We start from the raw sequence: 23,416 nt of genomic DNA, 5'->3' as shown, positions 1-23,416 counted from the left end.
TTAATAACCATATAAAGGCCCTTTATGCAGGTGGGGAATATGTGGTTATACAGAAGTTCAGAGGGCTAAATATAAGTATGATTACATTAAGTAGGGATAGACATGTAAGAAATACAAAGATCTGGGAGGTTTAGGGCACTGGAAGCCCAATCTAAATGACCAGTGTGTTGGAGCAGCCAGAAAAGCAAATGTAGTCCTAGACCACAGAGAGCATGATGGACTTACTGCAGTCTGGCTTGGCCATTGGTCACATTTGGAATAGTATGCTATTCTATCTATAACATAGATATAAGATAGATAACATAGCTGCCATTCTATCATGTTTATTTGTTTTGTTTAACCATACTTCTTAGTTACAAAGAAGGGTTTCTTTTGTGGTTGATAGGGCAATCATTTAAAAGTGATGATAGTGGGACAGATAGGTGGCTCAGTGGATAGAGAGAGGTCTGGAGAAAGGAGGTCCTAGATTCAGATCTGGCCTCAGACACTTCCTAGCTCTGCGACCCTGGCAAAGTCATTTAACCCCCATTGCCTAGCCCTTACCACTCTTCTGCCTTGCAACCAGTACTATGATTCTGATATAGAAGGTAAGGCTTTAAAAGAATTTTTTTTAAAATAGGAGTTCAGGTTTCTTTAAAAAAATGATGATAGTGTAAAAAAATCAATAAAATATTTATTTTTAAGGGGAAAAAGTGTTAATGAAATAATATGTTTAATCCTCAGTGCCAAATTTTAGAAAGAACATTGATATCATCCAGGGAAGGGTGACTAGGACTTTACGGTGACCAGAGTCCATAGCATATGAGAAGTGGTCAAAGGGAAAAGGGATGTTCAGCCTGGAGAAGAGAAGACTTAGGAGGAAACATGTCTTTGTATAGAGTTTTTCCCATGGCTCTTCTCACTTTTCCCTCTTTTAATTCCTAATTTTCTTCAAAGCTTAGTTCACCATCTACATGATTTCCTGGCTACTTATGCCACATACCTCCAAATTACTCTTTTTTTTTTTTGCTTTAATTTAAATATGTACCTGCCATCTCCCCTTCTTGAGGGTAGAGCTCCCATTTTTCATTTTTGTCTTTATATCCCCAGGACCTAGCAGAAACTCTTAGTAAATGCTTGTAATTGACTGATTGCTAGACAAGATGGCTGTCCGTTTGAAGGACTGCCATGTCAAAAAGTGGATTTGTTGGAGCAAAGTGCAAGGAGTAGATGTTGCAGAGTGGCAGATTGCTTCTGTATGTGGGAAGAGTTATGAGAGCTTTCCAAAAATGTAATTTTTTGCCTCCAAAATACTGAGTTTCTTCTTACATGAAGTCATAATATCATAGACCTGGAAAGAGGTCATCAATCCCGTTCCTCTCATTTTGCAGATGAGGAAGTAAAGTGGCCTCTCCTGTGTCTCCCATGCTGGTGGCAAAAGTCACAAAGACCTCAGACCCATGATACATGTATGACCCTGAGTAAGTCACTTACCCTCACTCAACCTCAGTTTTCTCATCCATAAAATGGAGGCAATAATAGTGTCTACCTCACACAATTGTGAGAACCAGACAAGATACAAGTGAAGTGTTTCACAAACCCAAAATGATAGATGAATGATAGCCACAATTAGTAGAGCTAATAATCAATTACCAGCATTTATTAAGTGCCTCTCATGTGTTTCAGATGTTTGTATGTGTGGGTGGTTGGGTGTAAGGTGATAATAACATGTAAGTCTCTGCTCTCAAGAAGTTTACATACTTCTCAGGAGATGAGTGGTGTACCACATTTTCCCAGATGAGTAAATCTCACCCCTAGGAAAGGTTTGTGGAATGAGATAGCACTTAAACTGAGCACTGAAAGGAGATAGGGATTCTCTGAAGGAGAGGTGAGGAGGTAGAGTACTCCATGCATTGAGGGAGTGGAGAAGCAGGGAGAATTGGGGGATTTGGGGGTGGGGTGGTTACAGCTTGTGAAGAGCCAAGGAGTCAGGAGATTTAGGTCAGCTTAACTGGAAAGTAATGGATAATGATGCTGACTGAAGAAAGGATGGTGTAGGATTTTGCTTATCAAATCGTTTATATAGATAGCCTAATTGGACCCAGTTGCTAACTGAAGACCCACTGGAGCTTCTTGGAATGAGTAACATCATCAGAATTGTAGTTATGTGAAGAGTAAGTTGAAGAGAGGAGACCAGCAATTAGGCTATTGTAGTAGTCTAGGTGAGAAGGGAAGACCCTTTATTAGATATGAATAGAGAGAGGAAGGATGCCTTGGACTTCCATGGAATGGAATGCACAAGACTTTGCAAATGAATGGAATGAGAGTGAAGAGTGGGGAAGACTCTGAGGTCACAGGTTAGACAAGAAATAGGGATGTTAGGAGGTTTAGAAGGAAATAGAATGAGTTCTGGTTTAGAACATATTGAGTTTTAAATGGAATAACTTAGCAGAAATGTTGATGTTGAACCAGTGCTCAGCGGAGAGATATAGACTAGAGAGCTTGATTTGGAAGTCATGAGTAGCACAGCATAGTAGATGGATTGCTGAATTTGGATATAGGAAGATCCAGGTTCAAGTCTCCCCACCTCCCACCTTTAATATTTGAATGCAGGCAAGTCCTTTGACCTTTCTGTGGTTTGATTTCTTCACCTATAAAATGGTATCCCTTCTGCTTTAAGTCTATGATCTTGTGATCCTTGGTTGATATAACAATTAAATTCATAGGAGCTGAGGATTTTCACCAAGGAGTAAGAGAGAAATCCTAGGACAGAGTCTGTGTGCACCTATGGGAGGCACAAATGATGAGCCTGAAAGAATCTGAGAAGGAATAATTCTCCATGTGCAGGAGAAAAAGAACTAGGATGGAGCAATGCCACAAAAACCCAGGCATGACAGATTGATGTCAATTGCTTCAAGAGATACCAAGGAGGATAAGAACCAAGAAAAAGCCATTGAGTTTAACAGTAAAGAGATCTCTAGTGAACTTAGAGGGGCAGCATTTGAACCCAGGCCCCCTACTCCAAAACATTCAAAGCATTCTTGCTTTTATTATGGAAAAGTCTGAAGACACCTCTGTTTAGGGTCTTGAGGGGTATTGTTGGCCAGATGCATGTGCTGACTAAACTCAGTAGCCTCTGAGGTCCTTCCAGTGTTGGAATTCTAGGCTTCTCTTACTTTAGTTCTAGGTGCTCTCTTTTGTACCAAATTCTGTTTCACTGACTATAGCCTAACTAATTCCCAGTGTATGCTCTCTATTGAAATAATACCGTCTTCACTCAAGTTCTGGAGTTTAAATAAACTATAAGTACTTGAAGTGGTCCCCTCAAAATCTTATTTTAGTACTTTTTTTAACACTGACATTTTTAATTTCTGATATAATAATGAAAGCATTGATTTAATGGACATTTCTGTGTTCAGATATTTTCTTTGGATATAAATTTGTTGGTGAAGTAATCTAAAGTTGAATTGGGGGACTTTTTAATTTGAGAAATTATTAATCATTTTATTTTATAGCTGTTTTTAGAATGTGTTAATTTTGTGAATGGATCACTTCATTTTTCAGTAGAAACTTCATTATTCCATAGCATAATTCTGTTTTTTTTAATATTTAAGCTATAACAAATAACTTTGTCAAGAAAAGAATCTATTAATACATGTACTGAATCCTTTTCTACTTACCACCCACTAATAAATATGGAATTTTGAAATTCTTAGTATTTAATGTGGGTTTCAAAACAACAGTTGCAGTCATTTCAATAAATACTTTTTGTGGTTTCTGAAATCATTGGAATGTTTAGAGTATTCTTTTAGCAGTTTTGTTTATAAAAAGGCTTTAAAAAATACTTTGGAGCTTTTGACAAAGCTCTAGGATCATTTGTAGGGAAAACATAATTAGGATACCCTGAATCTCTTTTGGGATAGGATTTGAAGAGGCAACTCAGTCTAATGGAGGGAGCCCAGACAGGCCTCAGCCTGGAAGACCCAGGATCCTCTTTCCCTTCAGACCTATCCAGTCTGTGTGAGTTTTTTAGCTTCTCTTAGCTAAAATTGTGATTGTAGAGCCCTTGGTAAACTTTACAGCAGTGTATTGGAGTAAGCTGTCCTTAGTCAGGCTTCCTACAATCACAGCCGTAACCTGCTTGAGAAGAGTGACTTGTTTTTAACATAGTAACATCCATTAAACCAAAAATTCTAAATTAAAGTAGCAACTCACTTGGATGAGGATATTGCACAATTCTTACAAGTGTCTAAGGACAATGTGCCACATTTTTCAATCTATAGTATTGGACCAAAAAAGGTTCAACAAAAATCACTGGGGAATGATTTCCTGATGATAATAGTGTCCAGGTAGCCAGGGCTGAATGTATGTTTTAGATTTTTACTTAGTACTTTACATTTATAGTGCTTAAAAGTAGTAAAACACTTTCCCCAAAACTATGAGGTAGATAGTTGGAAATATTACCTCCAATTTACAGATGAGAAAACTTAAGTTTCTAGTTTTTAAGTTTGCAATTAGTTATAGACAGTAAAATAGAATTATTAGGAATTTCTAGAACTTAGAAATTATCTTCCTTTCAAAATCTAGGATCCTATTTCCAGCATCATTATCAGTAAGCCAATCTTGCTTGATTATGTTCAGTGATTGGAAACTTAATCCTTTAAATGAAAAGTTTATTCAATTTTGAGACAGAGCAAATTAGAGTATTTTCCCCATATATTGAGCCATTAACTGCTCCCTCCCTATAATTTCCATTCATTGATCTTAGTTCTCTTCTCCCCATGACAATTGCATCCCATTTTGGGAGAGTCAACCTTTCATTACTAAATCCTTTCTTAGACTTATCTCCAGTTCTTTCTTCTATTGTTCCCTATGTGACATAAGTTGAAATTTATTGCACTCTTCTTGTTTTGCTGCAGTTTACCAATAGCCCACTTAAAATATGACCCCTAAAACTGACCACACAGCTCTAGTTATAGTATCTCATGGTCACAGGACATTGAGAATGTTGTCTCCCTTAATCTGGACAATATACTTCTTTTTATTTTTTTTTAAACCCTTATCTTCCGACTTGGAGTCTATACTGTGTATTGGCTCCAAGGCAGAAGAGTGGTAAGGGTAGGCAATGGGGGTCAAGTGACTTGCCCAGGGTCACACAGCTGGGAAGTGTCTGAGGCCAGATTTGAACCTAGGACCTCCAGTCTCTAGGCCTGGCTCTCAATCCACTGAGCTACCCATCTGCCCCCTGGACAATATACTTCTGTTCACACAGTCTACAACAGTGTTGTTCTTTTGATAGTTGCATTGCACTTTTAATCAAATAAACTCCCAATTCTTTTAGTCATGAACTGTGCCTATACAAGATCTCCCTTACTCTGTCACTTGTTCATATACATAAATGGAGGACTTTCATTTATTCATTGTATTTCATTATATTAGCATCCTTCCCTCCTAGCATCCAGTAGAATCTTAATTCTGTCATCCATTATTAATCACATTGCCTTTGTGTTCCCATCCAAGTCTCTAATGAAAGTGTTGAGAAGGACAGGACCAAATAGAGCACCATGTACCCCCACACTAGATTTCCCATTATGTTGGTATCAGTTATTACAAAGCTTTGGGATGTGATTCAGTCAGTGATTCTGTTACCCCAAACCCAATGTACTTTCCACTGATCTATATACTATCTCCTCTCTTGTGCTTCATTCCATTTGATAAATTGATCAAAACACCTAATTAGTATATACTTAGATACATTTGACTGCCTTCCAGAGCTCAGTTTTTTAAGCATTCTGGAACTTTCTTAACAACTTCCCCTTTGTTTTCAAGAATAGGATATTTAGGCCTGCCATTTGGTGCAGAGTATTTTTTCTGTACTAGTCCTTTTATGAGCATTATGGCAATAAAACTTAGAAATCTGTCTTACCCTCAATATTAACAATTAACATAGTCTTTCTTACTGTTCCTGGTTAATTAAGACAACGCCTTCATTCAAGAAAATGTTTAAAAGTAATATGTCTTTTAATATGTTTTAAGTTTTAAATGTAATTCTACTTGGTAAAGCCCTACCCAAAAGTGGTTGAAATGGAGTCTTTTGTAAGAACAGGCTAGACCTTAATGAGAGAAATTTTTATTGCTCTACTGCATGTCAGAAAGGGACAAACTGACATTTTTTAAAAATTTATATATATCAAAGCAATCTGATCTTTTTTTCTTAATTTTTCAAATACTTATGATTTTTTAACAAGGAAAGAGATAGTTTTAATTATTAAAATTTTGAAGTACAAATATCTCATTACGGAATAGAGAATATAACTTTTAGTTGTATGGTGAGGGAATTAGGTTTAGACAATTTTAGCTTTAGGCATGGCTATGCTCTCTGGTGACCTATGATTCTCAGGTCATTTTCTTTCTACTAATATTCTTAATACTTGATACCTCATCTTGAGTTGTCTAGAATATAAGTAACTGATAGTGATACAGCTATATTTTTAAAACATATTTAGTAATAACCATTTAAAAAGTCAGCTTTCTTTAACTTTAAAAAGTCAGCTGTTTGCCATTCCTTATTTACTTTGGTTCATCCTAACAATTAAAGTCATAATCCAGTATTAACTTGAGTAGTCATTCCTATAGGCTTAGAAAAAATTTCAGGATTATATACTAACTTAAGAAATCTCTAAGCCATTGCAAAAGCATGAAAAACTTGATTTTCTTTTCCTGTATGTGAGGAAGTAGAAAGAGGTACAAGAATTCTGGAAAAAGAACTGGATTTGGAGTGAGAACTGGAGACCCCCAACGTTGCAAAGAGTGTAACCTCTTGAAACCTTGAATATCTGTTAAAAAAAAACCAAAAACCTTGCTCTGGATTCTAAGAATCATATGTCTCTAAGTCTTTTCTAAGCTAGTAAGCACTACATAAGTGTAAAAAGTGCTATGCTGTTTCCTTTTTGTTTTAAAGCCACACTTTACATGAATAAATAAAATAAGCAAAAATGTTTCAAATAAACATCTAGAATTCAATTCATTTTAAAGAAAGTCTGTTGGTGTCAGTAGTGCTATATTTGGTCCTCTAAGTACAACATAACCCAAAATGTAAATGTGATTAAACCATTGAATTAGAGATGGTTCATCTCCCTGATTTCACAAGTATCTGCTTTACTTAGCTTTGGCAAGCATGATTTTTCAGCTTTCTGCTGGAGCTGCAGAATTAATATGAAAATGGAAAAAATAAATCATTGGTTTTTAAAAGATAGTGGATTTGGGGCAGCTGGGAAGCTCAGTGGATTGAGAGTCAGGCCTAGAGACAGGAGGTCCTAGGTTCAAATCCGGCCTCAGACACTTCCCAGCTGTGTGACCCTGGGCAAGTCACTTGACCCCCATTGCCCACCCTTACCACTCTTCCACCTATGAGCCAATACACAGAAGTTAAGGGTTTAAAAAAAAAAAAGATAGTGAATTTTTTTAAATCAAATCCATTCCATCTCATATGTGTGTTGTTCTAATTTTAAAGAACTACCAAACACTGAAAATAAAAACATTCCTAGTTTGTTTTTGTTTCACAGAAAGGGTTGTTTTTATTACCTTTTTCTAAAGGGCAAAAAAACTGCATTTCCCATAGCTCAAACTCAACATGTCCAAAACAAAATTCATTACCTTTCCACCCAAACTCATCCTTCTAACAACTTAGCATTTTCTTTCTAGGGCACCACTTCATTGCCTCTGCATTCCTCTTGACTCCATTCTTCTCAAATAGCCATACCCCTACCTGTATGCCCTGTGACTTGCCAAATCTTGTTACTTCTGTCTCCACCACAGTGCTTGGGCTCTTCCTTTTTTCATTACTTATTCAATCACCTCCTTAGTTCAAGTCCTCATTACCTCTCCCCTGGACTATTGCAGTAACCTCCTACTTCTGCCTTTCTCAAGTCTTTCCCCACTCTGGTCCATTCTCCATGTATTAGCCACAATGATTTTCTTTAAGCATAGGTCTGAATGTGGCCTCTTACTACTTGTCAAACTCCATTGGTGCTTTTTGCCTTTACAATCAAATAGAAACACCTCTGTTTTGACTTTTAAAGCCCTTGTAAGCAGTCTCCAACCTTCATTTCCAGCCTGATTACACATGATTCCCCTTCTCACAATCTTTAAACTGATTAAACTGGCCGTCTTGCTGTTTCTCCTACTTGATACTCCATCTCCTATTTGTGTGCCTTTGCACTGGGCTTCCCTGATTTCCCCTAACCTCCATCTTGTAGAATCCCTTCTTTCTAGATTTAGTTCAAGTACTGCCTTCTTCCAAAGCTTTTCCTGATCCCTCCAACTCTTAGGGTCCTCTCTCCCTTTATTCCCTTGCATATATGTGTGTGGCATATGCATGCATGTATGTATGTACCTATGTACAGATGTATGTGTGTTGTCTTCCCAATAGAATGTAAGGCCCTTGAAAGCAGACTTTAATTTTTGTTTTTGTATCCCCCTCCCCTTGCACAGGGCCTGACATATGTTAGATAGGGACTTAATAAATGCTGCTTGATTGATTGACTAATTATGTGAAGGTAACTTTTATATGTGTGTACTTCACAGAAACGCCACATGTGAATGAAACACCACTCTTACTGGATTTTGAATTGCATTACTTCACCATGGGACAGCAAATTTCTGATCAGACGCAAATGGTCATAAACAAGTTGCCTGAAAAAGTAACCAAACACCTCTCTCTGGTTCGAGAAAGTGGTTCTCTTACCTATGAGGAATTTCTGGGGAGAGTAGCTGAACTGAATGATGTGTAAGACTCAATGTTATTTTTTTTTTCATTTTGTTTTCCTCTTAGTATTTATGCTCCCACGTAATGGCTATATGACCGATGATCCATGATACTCTTTTCTGAGAAGTAGCTTAATGACCAAAATCATTATTTACTTGCAATATGTTTTTAATATCCACCAATTAATAAATGTGATATAATGTGCAAAATACTCTATGTAGTCATTTAAGGGGAATACAGCGAGTCATGAGAAAGATGTGGCATGAGGGAGAAGGGACACCGATAATAGATTTAGAGTTAGAAGGGATTGTAGAGGTGAGTCATGGAGTCTTAAGCTGCAGCCTGAGGCCCAGAGGGGTTGTATGACTTGTCTGTGAATGGGAGCATTGGGCTTCCCTTGGCTACCATGTCCAGCATGCTACCCTGCACAGGGCTAGGGTCACTGGGACCTAGGGAAGGCACTTCATCTCCTGGGCCTCGGCTTCTTCTGCTGGGAAACTAGGGCTTTGGGTTAAATGAGCTCCATCGTCTCTTCTGGCTCTCAATCTTGTGAACCTAATTAGTTCGTTAGATGGAAAAGAAGATGCTGCCTCAGCCTTCCAAGATCTTGAAGAAATTGAAGACACCATGCATGTATGAAATGACTTGAGATTTTATGTGCTGTCTAGCATATAACTAGCAGATCAACAATTGCAAATTAATATTAGTATAAACTGCCTGGCATTGGTTGAGAGTTCCTCCATGAGAAGTTTCCCTATTCCAATTAAAACACAAGTCTAATTTTAAAAATAAAGAATATACTTGGTATTGAATACACGTGCCAGTGGGATAACAGCCAATTAGTGCACTGGCCTCAGAGCCCATAATGAGGTCTCTATGCATTAACCAACTCTGTTGGTTTGACAAGATTCCCATACCTTTGTTATCTCATAGATGTGCTTTAAGAAATATCAATAAAATTTTTTCCAGCTAACTGACATTTGTCCCTTTAAACACCAAATTGTTTTTGGATGGAAAATATTCCTAAAATCAATACTATGCTTTTTTTAAAGGTGAGTATACTGAACAGTTATGTTAAGTTATAATAACTAGGTATCATCAATGTGAATATCAAATGCAAGGACCTCAAAAGCTATTGAGATTTTTAGAGCTATTTACCTATGTGTTAAGTGGTCCTAGACTGAAATTTACCATTTTCCTCTCCTTTTTCTTTGTGGTCACACTATCATCTGACTCTTATTGCTATAATCATTCCTTGTGCTTGCCTTTACTAGAACCCTTCTTTTAAATTTGCTACATTTCATCCACTATAATATAGAAAAATAGCTAAGTTTCTTAGAATTGTGCTTAAAGGGGCAGCTAGATGTCTCAGTGGATAGAGAGCCAGGCCTGGAGATGGGAAGTCCTGGGTTCAAATGTGACCTAAGACACTTAGGAGTTTTGTGACCCTGGGCAAGTCACTTAACCCTTATTGCCCAGCCCTAACCACTCTTTTGCCTTGGAATCAGGACTTAGGTTTTAAAAAAAGAAAATTGTGCCCAAAGTGAATATAAATGGAGAGGGGATATGGGAGCCTCTCCCATCAGTAAAGTTTTTGTGAATAACATCACTTTCGATTGCTTAAAATTCTTCCTACCACCTCCTTTTTTTGCTTTCCTTTCCACACTACTTGCCTGTTTTCAGTATAGTTGAGGTTGCCAGATAGTGAATACCTTTGCAATTACTGTAATTTTGTTAGGCATAAAGAAAGAATGTTTAGAAATCAAACTCCTTAGGGAGGCTACTTCTAAGTCTTTTAGTCCTTTAAGGTAATGGATTTTTACTCTATCCAAAGTAGTAGTAGTGAGCACCTATAGTTGGGGAATTTTCCACTTTTGATCTATAATCCTTAAAGAATAGGCATCCCTGAAGTGTGCATCCTTGCTTGCTGAAAGTAATCAGTTATAGGAACAGTCTTTTAGAATCTTAGGATTTATGTTTATGAATCCCTTCCAGTGTTTATAAAGCCTTATCTTTGGGACACAAAGGAAAAAAAAAAAAGACAAAATAAGGTTTGTATAGTCTTCTGAAAATGTTTTTATCAGCTGAACTTACTTGTAATATGTGGATGACAGACATTAAAGAGTGATTTTATTTTCTTTAGCAGAGGAGAGTTTGACAAAGCCTGTTTCCTTGTTACTTAAATGTTTCACAAGCACCGGGTTGTCTGAGGACTACCTGTAACGTTAAACCTGAAGCAACTTTAGCTAGACTCCAGACCTGCAAATTGACACACCTGCATTCTTTTCCACTAACAGACTGTGTTACCTGGGGCTGGTTCCTTCATTTTTGATGGCCTCATTTCTCTTATCTGTAAGGTACTTAAGAGTGCCATGAACTTTCTGATACCTAGAGATTGCTAATTACTCATGAAAAAGGGTGGATGGAATAGTTGGGTGCTTTTCAGGGTTATTTTTATTTGGAAAGAACTTTTTAGGTCAAAACCTGTAGTTTCATTTAGTTCTAAAGGCATTATATTCAAGTGCATCCTAAAAGTCTTCTCACATCTCACTTGAAGAGCAGGCAAATACTGTAGGGGATGGAAAATTGGCCTTGAAGCCACAAAGCCTCTGGTTCACCTCTGAAACATGCTGGCTGGCTGTGTGACTGTGGGCAAGTCATGTAACCTCTTAGTACTCTAGAATAGTTTTTAAGACACTAAGTTGGTAGCCTGTATTAGCAGAGTTTCCTTCTGAGAATTCCAAATGCCAGTGAAGTCACAGGTGCAGTCCCTATCACATCCCCTGTTTTTACATTAAAGTAACAACCAACAGAAGCAGACAAAATTTTTAAAGCTGCTTCAAATTAATTTGCTTTGCTTGATTTAACCTTTAATTAAAATACAAATGAACTGGAAAAAAAAACAACCAAGAAGTGTCCCTTGCTCCTGCTCTTCTGTGCAAATGAAGTTATAGTGAATCAGAGACTTTGTTGTTGTTGTTTTGCTTTACTGGAAACACTAGTAGGAACAAGAGGTAGAAATTAAAATTTCTAAATGGAAAGCAGTATCCTCTACTGCGGAAAGTAAAAGGGAAAGCTTTTTTTTTTGTTGTTTTGTTATTAAAGGCAGTATTACAATTCCTTAAACATTTAAAGTCTTTACCAGAATAAGTATTAGTGATTTTTCAGAATATAGGTTTGACCATGTCACCACTACTACTCAGTGATCTCCAGTGCCTCCCTTATTTCATTCAGGATCCACTAGAAAGGCCTTCCCTTCCTACCTTTCCATTTTTTCACACTTGACTCTCCTCTACAGTGTGACCCATCTGCACTAGCCTCCTTGCAGATCCTCAAACCTCTGCACTGGCTGTTCCCCTTGCCTATGTTTCTCTGCCTCCTCACTTATACTTCTGGTTTCCTTGGCTTCCTTTATAGTTCAGCTCAAAGCCCACCTTTTGCAAGAGGCCTTTCCTGGTCCTCCTAGCTGACTGTGTCTTCCTTTTCAGATGCCTTTCTATCTACCCTACGTCTTGTCTGCACCTTGTTATTTTCATGTTGCCTTCTCCACAGGAATGTTCTCTTTGAGGGCAAGAATCAGTGTCTGACATATAGCAAATACTTGGTAAATGCTTATTAATGGCCTGCAGATTGAACGGGGGGGGGGGAGGGGAAGCTAGCTACAGCTAAAAAGAATTTACATAAGTTATTCCATTTCACATTTTTATAGCAAAATTTTTTGGGAATCAATTCTTATATGTGTGGCAAGTTTCTCCATGACCATAGAGTCTATTGACTGTTCTTGTGTAAACATCTATCATTGTTCTTTGAAATAAAGCCCCTCATTTCTGTAGGCCCAGGGGCCCAGTATGTAACAACAGTGCTTGATTTGTGTGGGTACTTTAGATTGACTTTTGCAAAATTATAGCTACCTTTAATTTTTTTTCAGAACTGCAAAAGTGGCTTCTGGCCAAGAAAAGCACCTTCTGTTTGAGGTACAACCAAGATCAGATTCCTCTGCCTTTTGGAAGGTGCTCGTTCGAGTGGTGTGTACCAAGGTGAGAGGAGTGAGCATTCTCATCACTGATTTGTTAAACTTCACCAGTGTCTTAGAAATAGAGGGGTTAAATACATTCACTTTATTTTTTATTTTTTTAAACCCTTTAAAAAAATTAAAACCCTTACCTCCTATCTTAGAATCAATACTGTGTATTGGTTCCAAGGCAGAATTGTGGTTAGGGCTAGGCAATGGGGGTTAAGTGACTTGCCCAGGGTCACACAACTAGGAAATGTCTAAGACCACATTTGAACCTAGGACCTCCACTCTCCAGACCTGACTTTCTATCTACTGAACCACCTAGCTGCCTCCAATACATTCACTTTAAAGCAGGTTTACAGAGTATGGTTTTGGATGCCAGTAAAGCCATTCCAGTTCATTCTTTGGACTTTCTTCATATTTAGCAACAAAACTTGTTCTAATGCTTTGGTGGTATAGCTAGGACCTTATTGGCCTTCCATAGTGCCTTAGACTTGCTTTCTTTCACTTTTCTTGAATCTCCAAATGTAATGACTTCAGTGTAGTAACAAACTGACTCCAAAACTTTATTTAAACTACTTTTGAATAATTACCAACCTTTCCTTGTTCTGTTCTCACCATTGTAAATGTCTGTGTAAGGCATATCTGCCAAAAAGAACACTTAAATCCCAGCATTTGCAGAAAAATCTAGACAGTCTTATCTTCCACAGTGGGGTTAGTTGAGGAGGTTTTCTTTCAAAAGATGGATTATAGTGAACACTTTGAAACAGTAGGCCATATTTTCTTAAGATGTAAAAGTTTGAATGCAAAAAGAACTGAGTTGGGTAAATTAATTAGAATTCAAAAGCTTTATCCCATTCCCTGTTTCAGCCTCAGTAGTAATAAACTTTAGAGAAGACCATGGAAGACAAAGAAGTAATGCTGGCTTCTAACTTGGTCAAATAACCATAGCTTAGTGTTATCTGGCCCTATTCATTCCTAGCTCACTAGGGCAGAATTATAATTGCAACTGTCAGAAGTTTATCAATCATCTTGACAGTAGCATTGCCATGATGTCTGTTGAGGAGCAGCTGACTTTGGCAGTGCTGGGTTTACTCCATGATCACTGCTTACAATTGCATCAGGGAACGTACAAAACAATTTAATGCCTTTCAGCTGGTTTTGTCCACCTGGAAAACTTGATTAGCTGATGAGGAAAGTCCAACATTTTGAGGTAAAACATCATGACTGACCATGAATACTATTTTTTATCATCGTTTGTCTACCTATGTCCATTGTGACTTTGTAGGTCATATGGATGTTACAAGCCCTGGTAACAGATGTACTAACAGAACTCAATTAGAAATGCTTACAATTTTATCTCAGACTGTTATTGTCTTCCAGACACTAACATTTTATACCATCTGTTTTTCCCCATTTCTCTGTTACTTTGATGGATTAGGGTGTTGAGATTATTAAATTCATAAAGTGTTCATAATCTAGCACCTAGAATAATTGTGAAAAACTGCCCCCATTCTGGCCATTTTTGCAAAGAAACAAGACAGAAGATATTGCTCCAAAAAACACAAGACTGGCATACAGTTCTCCTTCCCCAAAGAATGTTTACCCTGTAGAATCATTTCAAGATTTATTCAGTCTTTTTTGTTTGTGCAAAGCCTTTTTAATATGATCAAAATTGTCCCTTTTACATTTTCTAATGCTCACTGTCTCTTGTTTGGTCCCAAGTTCTTCCCTTATTCATAGACCTGATAGGTAGACATCCTATGCACCTCTGATTTGTTTACGTATCACTCTTCATATTTAGATCATGTACCTAGGCTGACCTTATCTTGGTATATGGTGTGAGATGTTGGTCTATTCCCAGTCTCTGCCATTTTCTAATTTTGTCGAGAGTCTTTGGAAGAGTATAGAGATGAATTTTTAGGATACTGTAATGCTAGTCTCTAAAGGGAGAAATGAGTTGTTTCTTATTTATTTCATACTTACTTTTATTCTAAGAGATTGAATTGGGGTAAAGCCTGCCTTCAATTGCCACAGTTATGCTATCTAAAATTCTTTTCTTGATTTTATAGAAACATCATTTGGTCCAAAATGGGAGCGATGAGGGGGGCAATTTGTGGTTTCAGAATGTTCTCAATGTAATTTTATGTCATTTGGTTCCACTGCTTTTTCAGTATATGCTTCTCTTTAGTAAGCAGTAAGAGCCAAGTAAAGCATATGCTCTTAAATTAGAAATATAGGTTTAGATATAGGCAGCTATTTTCTTTTGGCCCTGTATCCCTTATCAGTACATCTTATTGCAGTTAGCCAAAAGCTGGTCCTTAAAAGATACATGACTAGGAAAAAAACCTAGCGATCAAGGCTGATCTGGGCCTTCATTTGAGACATTCTGTTGATTTCAAAGATTTCTTAGACTGTTTCTTGTGCTCCCAAATCTGGTATTGTGTATGAGAACTCACAACTTTTGTATTAAAACTAGAGTTTTTAACCTATTTTGTGTCATGGACCTTTTTGGTAGTTTGGAGACGCCAATTGACCTCTTCTCAGAATAATGCTTTTAGATGCATAGATGGAATTACATAGAATTACAAAGGAAGCCAAATATATGAAAATTCAGTTGTTGTTGTTGTTGATGTTTAAAAAGGTCTTAGATCCCAGACTAGGAATCCCTGGTCTAATGAATATTTCTCATTTTATGGAAGAGGGAATAGGCCCAGAGGAGGGGGAAGTTACTTACCCAGAGTTAAACTGGAGTAAGAATGGAGCCAAGATTGATTTTTTCCATTGTCTTTGTTTTTAGATTAACAAAAGCAGTGGAATTGTAGAAGCTTCAAGAATCATGAATTTATATCAGTTTATCCAGCTTTATAAAGATATCACTAGCCAAGCTGCAGGAGTCTTGGCACAAGGCCCTACTACTTCTGAAGGAACTGCTGAGAACTTGTCATCTGTGTCTTCCTGTCAGGCCAGCATTTGGATGGGAAGGTATTTATTTTCCTGCCTTGTGGCACATTGGGGAGGGGAGAAATCTATGACTGGCTGAAAAAGACCTGTGGATAACGCTCGTGTACTTGGTGTTGTTTACATTACATCTGTCCATTCAACATATTATTAAGTGTCTTCTCTATGCCAGGCACTGTTTGGTATCACGAATAAAAAGATAAAATCAAATGGTTTCTGCCTTGAAGGAGCTGACAATGTTATTTCAGTTGTTGATCCACCTATATTGACTAGATTTTCTGAACTAAAAATTAAGACCTATGATCCAGCAAAGCATATCCTTTTTGCAAAACCTCTCCCCAATCTGGACTGAGTAGTCTCCATTAAGATCTCCTCAGCCAGTGTCCAGATGTTCTGGCACAGGGGGAGCAGTTCTGGGGGCCATGTCTTGGGAAGGACTTTGACAAGGTGAAACGTCAGAAGACTGTTTGATAGAACACCATCTGCTGGGTGAAGGAACCAGTAGTACTGTTTAGTCTGGGGAAGAGAAAACTCAGGGACCCATGAAAGCATTTTTCCATGTTTTAAAGGGTGTTCATAGGCAAGAGAATCAACTTGTTCTGGTTGGCCCCAGAGCACAGAACTAGGGATAGTGGAGAGAGTTGACAAGACACCGGCTGGCTACCAGGGTGGAAGGTCAGGCTTCAACTCTGATGCCTTAGAGTCGTCCAGAATTGTGAGGGAGCAGGTTTACTGTGGAACTGGTGGTTTGGGTGAGATGATCCCTGCAGAGTCTAAGAGTCTGTGATTGTGGGAGATCACCCTCTGCTCCCGGACTGTGTGCTTCTAGGATCAAATACATATATTATACAGCAATGCTAAGTCCATTTTAAAAGCATTATCGGCAGGGCTTGGGAAGGGCCTTATCTTTCTGACATTTTTAAAGGGTCTTTTTGTCAAAGACAGGTGTCCACTGTGAACAGTGTGAATCTTGGTATCATTTCTTTTTGGTTCCATTTATATTTTTTCTTGCGATCATCTTACTAAAAGTGAGGGGAGAGAGAGGAGAGTGTCTTTCTTAAGTTAGTAATAGATTAGTACTTGGGGCGACCCAGAGATAGCAGTTTTCATAGACTATATACCTCCTGTGTTCCAGGCAATCAGCAGGGTGCAGTAGATTCAGAAACAGAAGCCAAATAGTCCTTTCCCTCAAGGACTTGACATCTTAAAAGGGAAGAAAATACCTGTATGTATGTGTGTGTGAGAGAAGTGTGTACATAAAAAAACGATAAAAGGCAGCCTCTGAGGGGAAAGTCTCATACAAGAAACCTGGGACCCAGAGGGCCTAAAGGCTTCCTATAGAAAGTCACTCTTCATCTGAGTCCTGAAGGAGATTGGGGTCCAGCAAGGGGAGGTCTAGGGGTGTATTTCAAGTCTGGGAGACTAGGGAATGGTACCGGAGATGGAGTGTCATAGGAGAACCTGTAAGGCCTGTTGGGCTGAGCCGTGGTGTTTTGTGAAGGATGCAGTGTGGAGGAAGAGGGGGCCGGGTTAGGAAAAGATTGAAAAGCCAGAGTTTGTATTTGATCCTAGAAGCAATAGAAAGCCATGGGGTTTATTAAATAGAGTGGGGGAGGGGGCAACATGGCAAAACCTGCCAAAAATCCCTTTGGCTAGCAGGCCAAAGGGAGATCAGTATGGGAAGAGACGTTAGGCAGGAGACCAGTTCAGACTTGCAACGGTGCAAGCCAGAGGCAATGAAGGCCTGCACTAGAGCAGTGGGTGTATGTGTAGAGAAAAGGAGACAGACGTAAGAGCTGTTGTGGAGGGAGAAAGAATGAGGTGTGGAAACCAGTTGGATATAGATGGTGAGAGAGTGGTCAAAGATGGCCCTGAGGTGATGAACCCAGAGGTCTGGAAAGACAGTGATGTGACTGGAGAGGCCTGGCTTCAGCCGTCTGGCTGCAGTAATGGCATTCCCTTTGAAACTGGATTTCTTAGGTTTCCTAGCTTCCTTCAAGGCAAAGCCTTTCCTTACCTCTCCACATTGGTTGAGCTCTCCTCAAATCGTATTGAATTTATCATTTCTGTACATCCTGTATCCCTGCCCCTTGGTCTGCCCTTTAATCTTCAATCACTTGGTTATAATCTTACTGTTTTCTGTCTCATGCCTGAAGATTTTATCTTGTCTTCCAAGAGAGTCTAGGTTCCTCAAAGCCTGGAACCAGCACTTAGATTATGTAATATATATAATAATGTAATAATAATAAATAATATAATAACGTCAGTCTCAAATTTTGGTGGGACCTTAAAATGTAAATATGTTTTCTTCCATGTTTGGAGGTAGTCTTCTGTGGGACTGGAAGTGAGGCAGAGACTGAATAAACTGATTAGGAAATAATTCATTGAATTTTTCTTCATCACTTACACATTGTCTAAGAAATCACTCTTTTTTAGTATTTATCTACAGTACCAAAATTAAAATATGATTGTGTTTTACAGTCTAATTTTGCAAACGACTAGCTTTGTGTAGCATACCAATGGACAGGTAATAAATAATGCTTTAGAAAATGCTGTAGATAGTCTTAAGTCTAAACTGTAAACCAGAGCCGAATGCATCTTTGTGCTAGCGGCTCTTTGTCTGTCCATGTTACAGAGTGAAGCAGCTGACCGATGAGGAGGAATGTTGTATTTGCATGGATGGGCGAGCCGACCTCATTCTACCCTGTGCCCACAGCTTCTGTCAGAAGTGCATTGATAAATGGTAAGTGATTTGCATAACTGCTACATGAAACAATATATGGGAAAGTGCCGTATTCTTTTAAAGGAATCCCAGAGTCCCTGAGACAGTGTCCGATATCATAAGGGGCCTTAGGAGGTCGTCCCCAGACAACCAGGCTTACAAAGACAGACCACCAAATTTATGAATGGAAAAGACAAACAACGTGGTGATGAAATCTTTGGGACCTCTTTGATAACTATATTATTTTGTTGATAAGAAGTTTCTGGTTATTTTCACTTTCTTAAGTTTAAGAATTTGGTCACTAATAAGCATGAGAAAGGACTCTGGGTTTGGAGACCTGGTTCCTAATCTCACTTCGGACACTCTCATCGTGGCCTTGGACAAGTTACTTTACTCTGAAATCTCAGTTGCCTTATCTGTAAAATGAAGGAGTTAGACTAACTGAGCTCTAAAGAACCTTTGGTCTCATGTTCTCCTATGATAAACTTCCCTTTTTGGAATAATTTCTCTCTCTGATAAGGAAAAAGACCTTTGAATTTTACCTCTACTTAGAGTCAAAGCGCTTCTCTACTCCACTGCTAAGCTTGCTGGCTTCCATTTGAGGAGGGTGGGTGGGTTACTGATCTCTGAACTGCAAGTCAGACCTTTTAGATTTTAGCCCCATCTCTGCCACTAAATAGCCATGTATATGGCTTCCAGCAAGGCACTCACAAAAGGAGAAGGTCCCCTCCAACTCTAAAAGTTCTTTGCTTCTATATACTTCACCTACAGATCAAAGGTTTCTCTGGTAAGTGTGGATCTCTTCTTGGGAACTAGAAGAGGTTTTGATACTAAAGAAAGGGGCTCCACTTCATCATTCAGTTTTCTTTCCTTGACATCTCTTGCAGGAGTGATCGACACAGGAACTGTCCTATCTGCCGCCTACATCTGACTGGGGTCAATGATTCTTGGGTTGTGTCTGACGCACCTACAGAAGATGACATGGCTAACTATATACTTAACATGGCTGATGAGGCAGGCCAGCCTCACGTGCCATGAAAACTGGGGACTTTTCTTGTAACTTGGGCTGTAAATCCCATTTGGGGATGGAGTAAAGAGTATAGGGGCATCAATGTCATGAGCACATGAAATTTGATTCCTCCCCTCATCCCATCTTTATTTTTGCCACTCTTTTTCACAATTTATTCCATCCCTTTTTGATAAATTTCATGAGTCTTTTGTTTTAATCTAAATCTAAATTACTGTTTTAAATCTTTGTACACGAGCCAGTCACATATGTTGGTAAGTATCCCAGTAGGCAATGGTGTTCAACACTGAGAATTCTTTGGCTGCTAATTCTTTGGCTGTTCTGGAAGCATCATTTTGAAAAACTTCTGAAACACTGGTTTTGGGGGAGGAATGTTAGTTTCTGATAAATCTTGAGTGTTCAGTAGGCGTAGGTTTCTGACACACAAATTGAACCCAGTTTAAAACAACTGAAAATAGAAAATAAATCCAAGTGCTCATTACTACTAAGCTAGTCGTTTACTGGAATTTAAGGGGTGCTTATTGCCCCCTGCTGGTTAGTTGTGTCTACATTAATGATCTCTGCATGAAGTAACCACAGATGCTTCCTAATCAAGCAGTTTGTGATTCAGAGATAGTAGATGAAGTAGCCTATATATTTTAAAGGGAGTAAGAAATTTAGAACTTCTGAAATTATTTTTGCAGACAAGTATTTGGGAGAGACTGTTTGTGGGCTGCTCAATGATTTCTAACAGCCCTTGTGTAAAATTCTGAGGTTTGATAGGCACATTTTTCTTAAGAGAAAAGTTCCAAAGTCTTATACTTTCAAACTCTACATACTGGAAGCAAATCTTGACTAAATGATAAATTACTCAGTATTGACTGTGGTGCTTTTTAGTTTCATCATTTGGCAGCATCTTCCTGAGATTTCTAAATGCTCCCACTTGGGAGGTTAAAAGGACACAAAACCAGTGGCACTGCTTCTTCCCCTTAAGTGTTGGACCTTCCTGAAACAGAGAGGAAGTTCAGATTGGTTTGATTAGAATAAGAAGAAACAAAGTAGTAGGAATGAGGTCATATGCAGGGTTCTAATAGCATTTCAATCTCCTTTGTGAAAGAAGAAAGTGCTCACAAAGAAAGCGTTTGGTTTATCTTGACTCTTAACATTCAGCACACATGAAACCATTTCCTTTAAAAACAAATGTATTCAGTGTTCCAAGGAAGCCATGCTGACCTGTTTAGTTAAAGTTACAAACACACGAATTCTCATAAGCATTGGGGCATATGATTTATGTTGCTATTTCAGGGAATAGATGCAGGATTGTGTGTGTAAATAGAAGATTCTTCGATTTTTTTTTCTAGCAAGTGTGCAAATAAAATTAATGACCCATTTGTAGAAAATAAACTTGTTCCTTTCTTGTTGGTGTTATTCTCCCTTCAGATGTAGGGAAAAGGTCTAAGGAGTGGCTTACAGAGATTCTGCCCCTCTGTTGGGGCCTGTGACTAAATAGCTGATGGATATTTGTAGACTGAGTGCCTTAGGGCCAAATCTGAATTTATTTTTTGAATTTGACTTACAAAGGTGGTCTTTGTAATCCCAACTCAAGCTACTTTTTAATATAGTCACATATACGTTAGGTACACACTATATAATCTTTGGTCATGCTTAAAAATAGAATTGCCAAGAAAACCAAACAGTTTGCTCTCCAAGTTTTAATATGAACCATAGAAACACTCGGCCGTGGTGCCCAGACATTATTTGGATATAAATGGCACACACTGTTTCTACAAGTGAGTGCCTGGCTTGAGAAATTATCTTCTTAGACTGGCTCTGATTCCAGGGCATTCACATACTGGAAGCCATTGTTTTCATTTTCAAACATACATCAAATTGTGAAATGCCTCTTTTCCCCACTCTTGTAATTCTTCTATATAAATTCCACTAAAGCCCAGGGACACTTATGGTTGGAGTACATGAAAGGACCTACAGTCGTAAGGAGGAGCATAGTAATGAGAACTGTCGCTGTAGAAGAGGGGCGGAATCTATACAGGTCTGTAATTCCCACTCCTCGATTTCTTGAACTAAAAGTTCTTGTGTCTTACTAGGCAGTGAGTGTAGGAGATGATAATGATAACTGATCTCTAGGTATTTAAGTTTTCCAAGTGCTCTCTATACATCATCTCAATGAACCCTTACAGCAGCCCTGCATGGTAGCTCCTTCATTCATTACCCCCATTTTACATATAAGCACACTGAGATCAGAGAGGAGAAATAACTTGCCCGCAGTTCCTCAGCTAGGCAGGATTTTCAACGTCTTCCTGAGTCCATATGCAGGACTCTTTCCATAGTATCACAGACAGTATCCACCTCAGCAGAAACTTTCTTTGGCCAACTTTCACTGTGCCATCTCTGCAGGCTGGCCTTATAACCATTTGCTTCCATATAGCTTTTCTCTTTCAGGGAATGAGTAACCAGCCAAGAGCACTAAGGAATCCAATTTTAACAAAAACTCTTCCCCACCCCGCCAGTGACTGACTGCTATGCAGTACCTCATTTTCACCAGCTCATCAAAATAAATGGGAAACCGACAATCCCATTTGTCTGCTGACTCTACTAAGCTTTGCAATTTTTCCTTTGCATGTTATAATAAACTAATGCCCAAAGTCGTAATTTTGTTTAAAGGTGAAGATGTAAACTTTTTTATCTAATGCTTTTAAGTCTTTTATAATTAGAAATTACCTAAATGCACTTGCTGTGCCAGGAGGTCAGAATCATGGTGTAACTTGTGCCTTCTAGATAGAGCCGGTGGTAGTCTAGTCTCTCATGCACTCACTCACTCTGAGGAACTGGATTTGCTTAATGGACACAATGTCCTTTTCTTAATGCACTAAAAGGGTTCTACAATTTACTGATAACTATTCCACTTTAATGTGCTAGGGTGAGTGAATATGAACTCTTTGCTCTCTTCTCTGTTTAGGTGCAAATAGAGTCGCTATTCAAAATAGCAATGCTTCATTATGTTAAAATTTCTATTTCTTGGACTTTCTGAAAGTCGCCTCTGAGCTTGCATTTGGATGTATTAGGGATTAATAAACACCCCAATCTGAATTATTAGGGGCAGATTGATAAGTTGTGCAATAAATAATGGGGATGGGGGGCAGCTGGAAAGAAAAGACAGCTGTTGGCAATTGTTTTTTCTTACAATTGTGTGGTTTACTATTATGTAACGTATTGGTTGGATCTGTGGACTAACTATAAATGTATATTCCTTAGAGGGCTGTTTTTTTACACTGTACATTGGATTCTAGTGGTGTTTGTGACTGATTTGTGATCTTTTCTCCCTATTGTTTTTTTTTAAAGTAATTAAAATTCATTTGAGCTGTTTATTGGAACCAGTCCTCCCCCCCATGCTGATTGCTTGTGGTGAGGGGATAAGTAAGGTAGTGAACCAGCTTACTGCCACCATCCCTATTTTAAGTGGTACCAAGTGGTGTTGAATAATTGGAGTGCTGAGGGGAATCGAACTTATTTCAAACAATTCAAGCTCCAATTTAGAGTTTCTTAAATAAGCCACATTTGCTACATTTACCAAAGAATGGGGAGAAAACCATTTCAAAGATGGAGGATTAGCTAACCATCTGTGTAGTGGGCACAGGAGCAGAGAGGTCTCTGTGAATGAAAACACAAGGGAGATGTCTTGTGTCCGATTATATCTTTTTATCATATTTGTGGAAAGTAGTAAAGATAATTGCTCTACTATGCCCTGTGGTTGTGTTTGATTTCGTGACCTTGTATGTCTTTTCTGAGTGATGAAACTAGGGTAAAAGCAAAAGTGTCAAACTTTTCGAGTGGAAAAGACTCAAATATCTCTGATTTGCTCCACATAGGGAAAGAGAGTGAGAATTCAGATTTCCTGATGACTCTGGTTAAGTCCTTAGGAAATGCCTTGAAGCTTAAGGGCCAGGA

At 38.5% G+C, this 23,416-nt stretch overlaps 1 protein-coding gene across 1 annotated transcript; it reads left to right on the top strand.

Moving 5' to 3' along the window:
* The first annotated feature begins 8,624 nt into the window (after positions 1-8,624).
* On the top strand, positions 8,625-23,207 carry RNF141 (ring finger protein 141). The gene is made up of 5 exons (XM_044682410.1): positions 8,625-8,767; positions 12,675-12,783; positions 15,562-15,746; positions 18,358-18,465; positions 19,332-23,207. The coding sequence occupies exons 1-5, from the start codon at positions 8,625-8,627 to the stop codon at positions 19,480-19,482; spliced, it is 696 nt and encodes a 231-aa protein (XP_044538345.1). The 3' UTR covers positions 19,483-23,207.
* The last annotated feature ends 209 nt before the right edge of the window (positions 23,208-23,416 follow it).

This window comes from Gracilinanus agilis, chromosome 6, assembly GCF_016433145.1.
Source record: "Gracilinanus agilis isolate LMUSP501 chromosome 6, AgileGrace, whole genome shotgun sequence".
Classification (NCBI taxonomy): domain Eukaryota; kingdom Metazoa; phylum Chordata; class Mammalia; order Didelphimorphia; family Didelphidae; genus Gracilinanus; species Gracilinanus agilis.
This window is presented reverse-complemented; position numbering and strand designations above follow the sequence as displayed.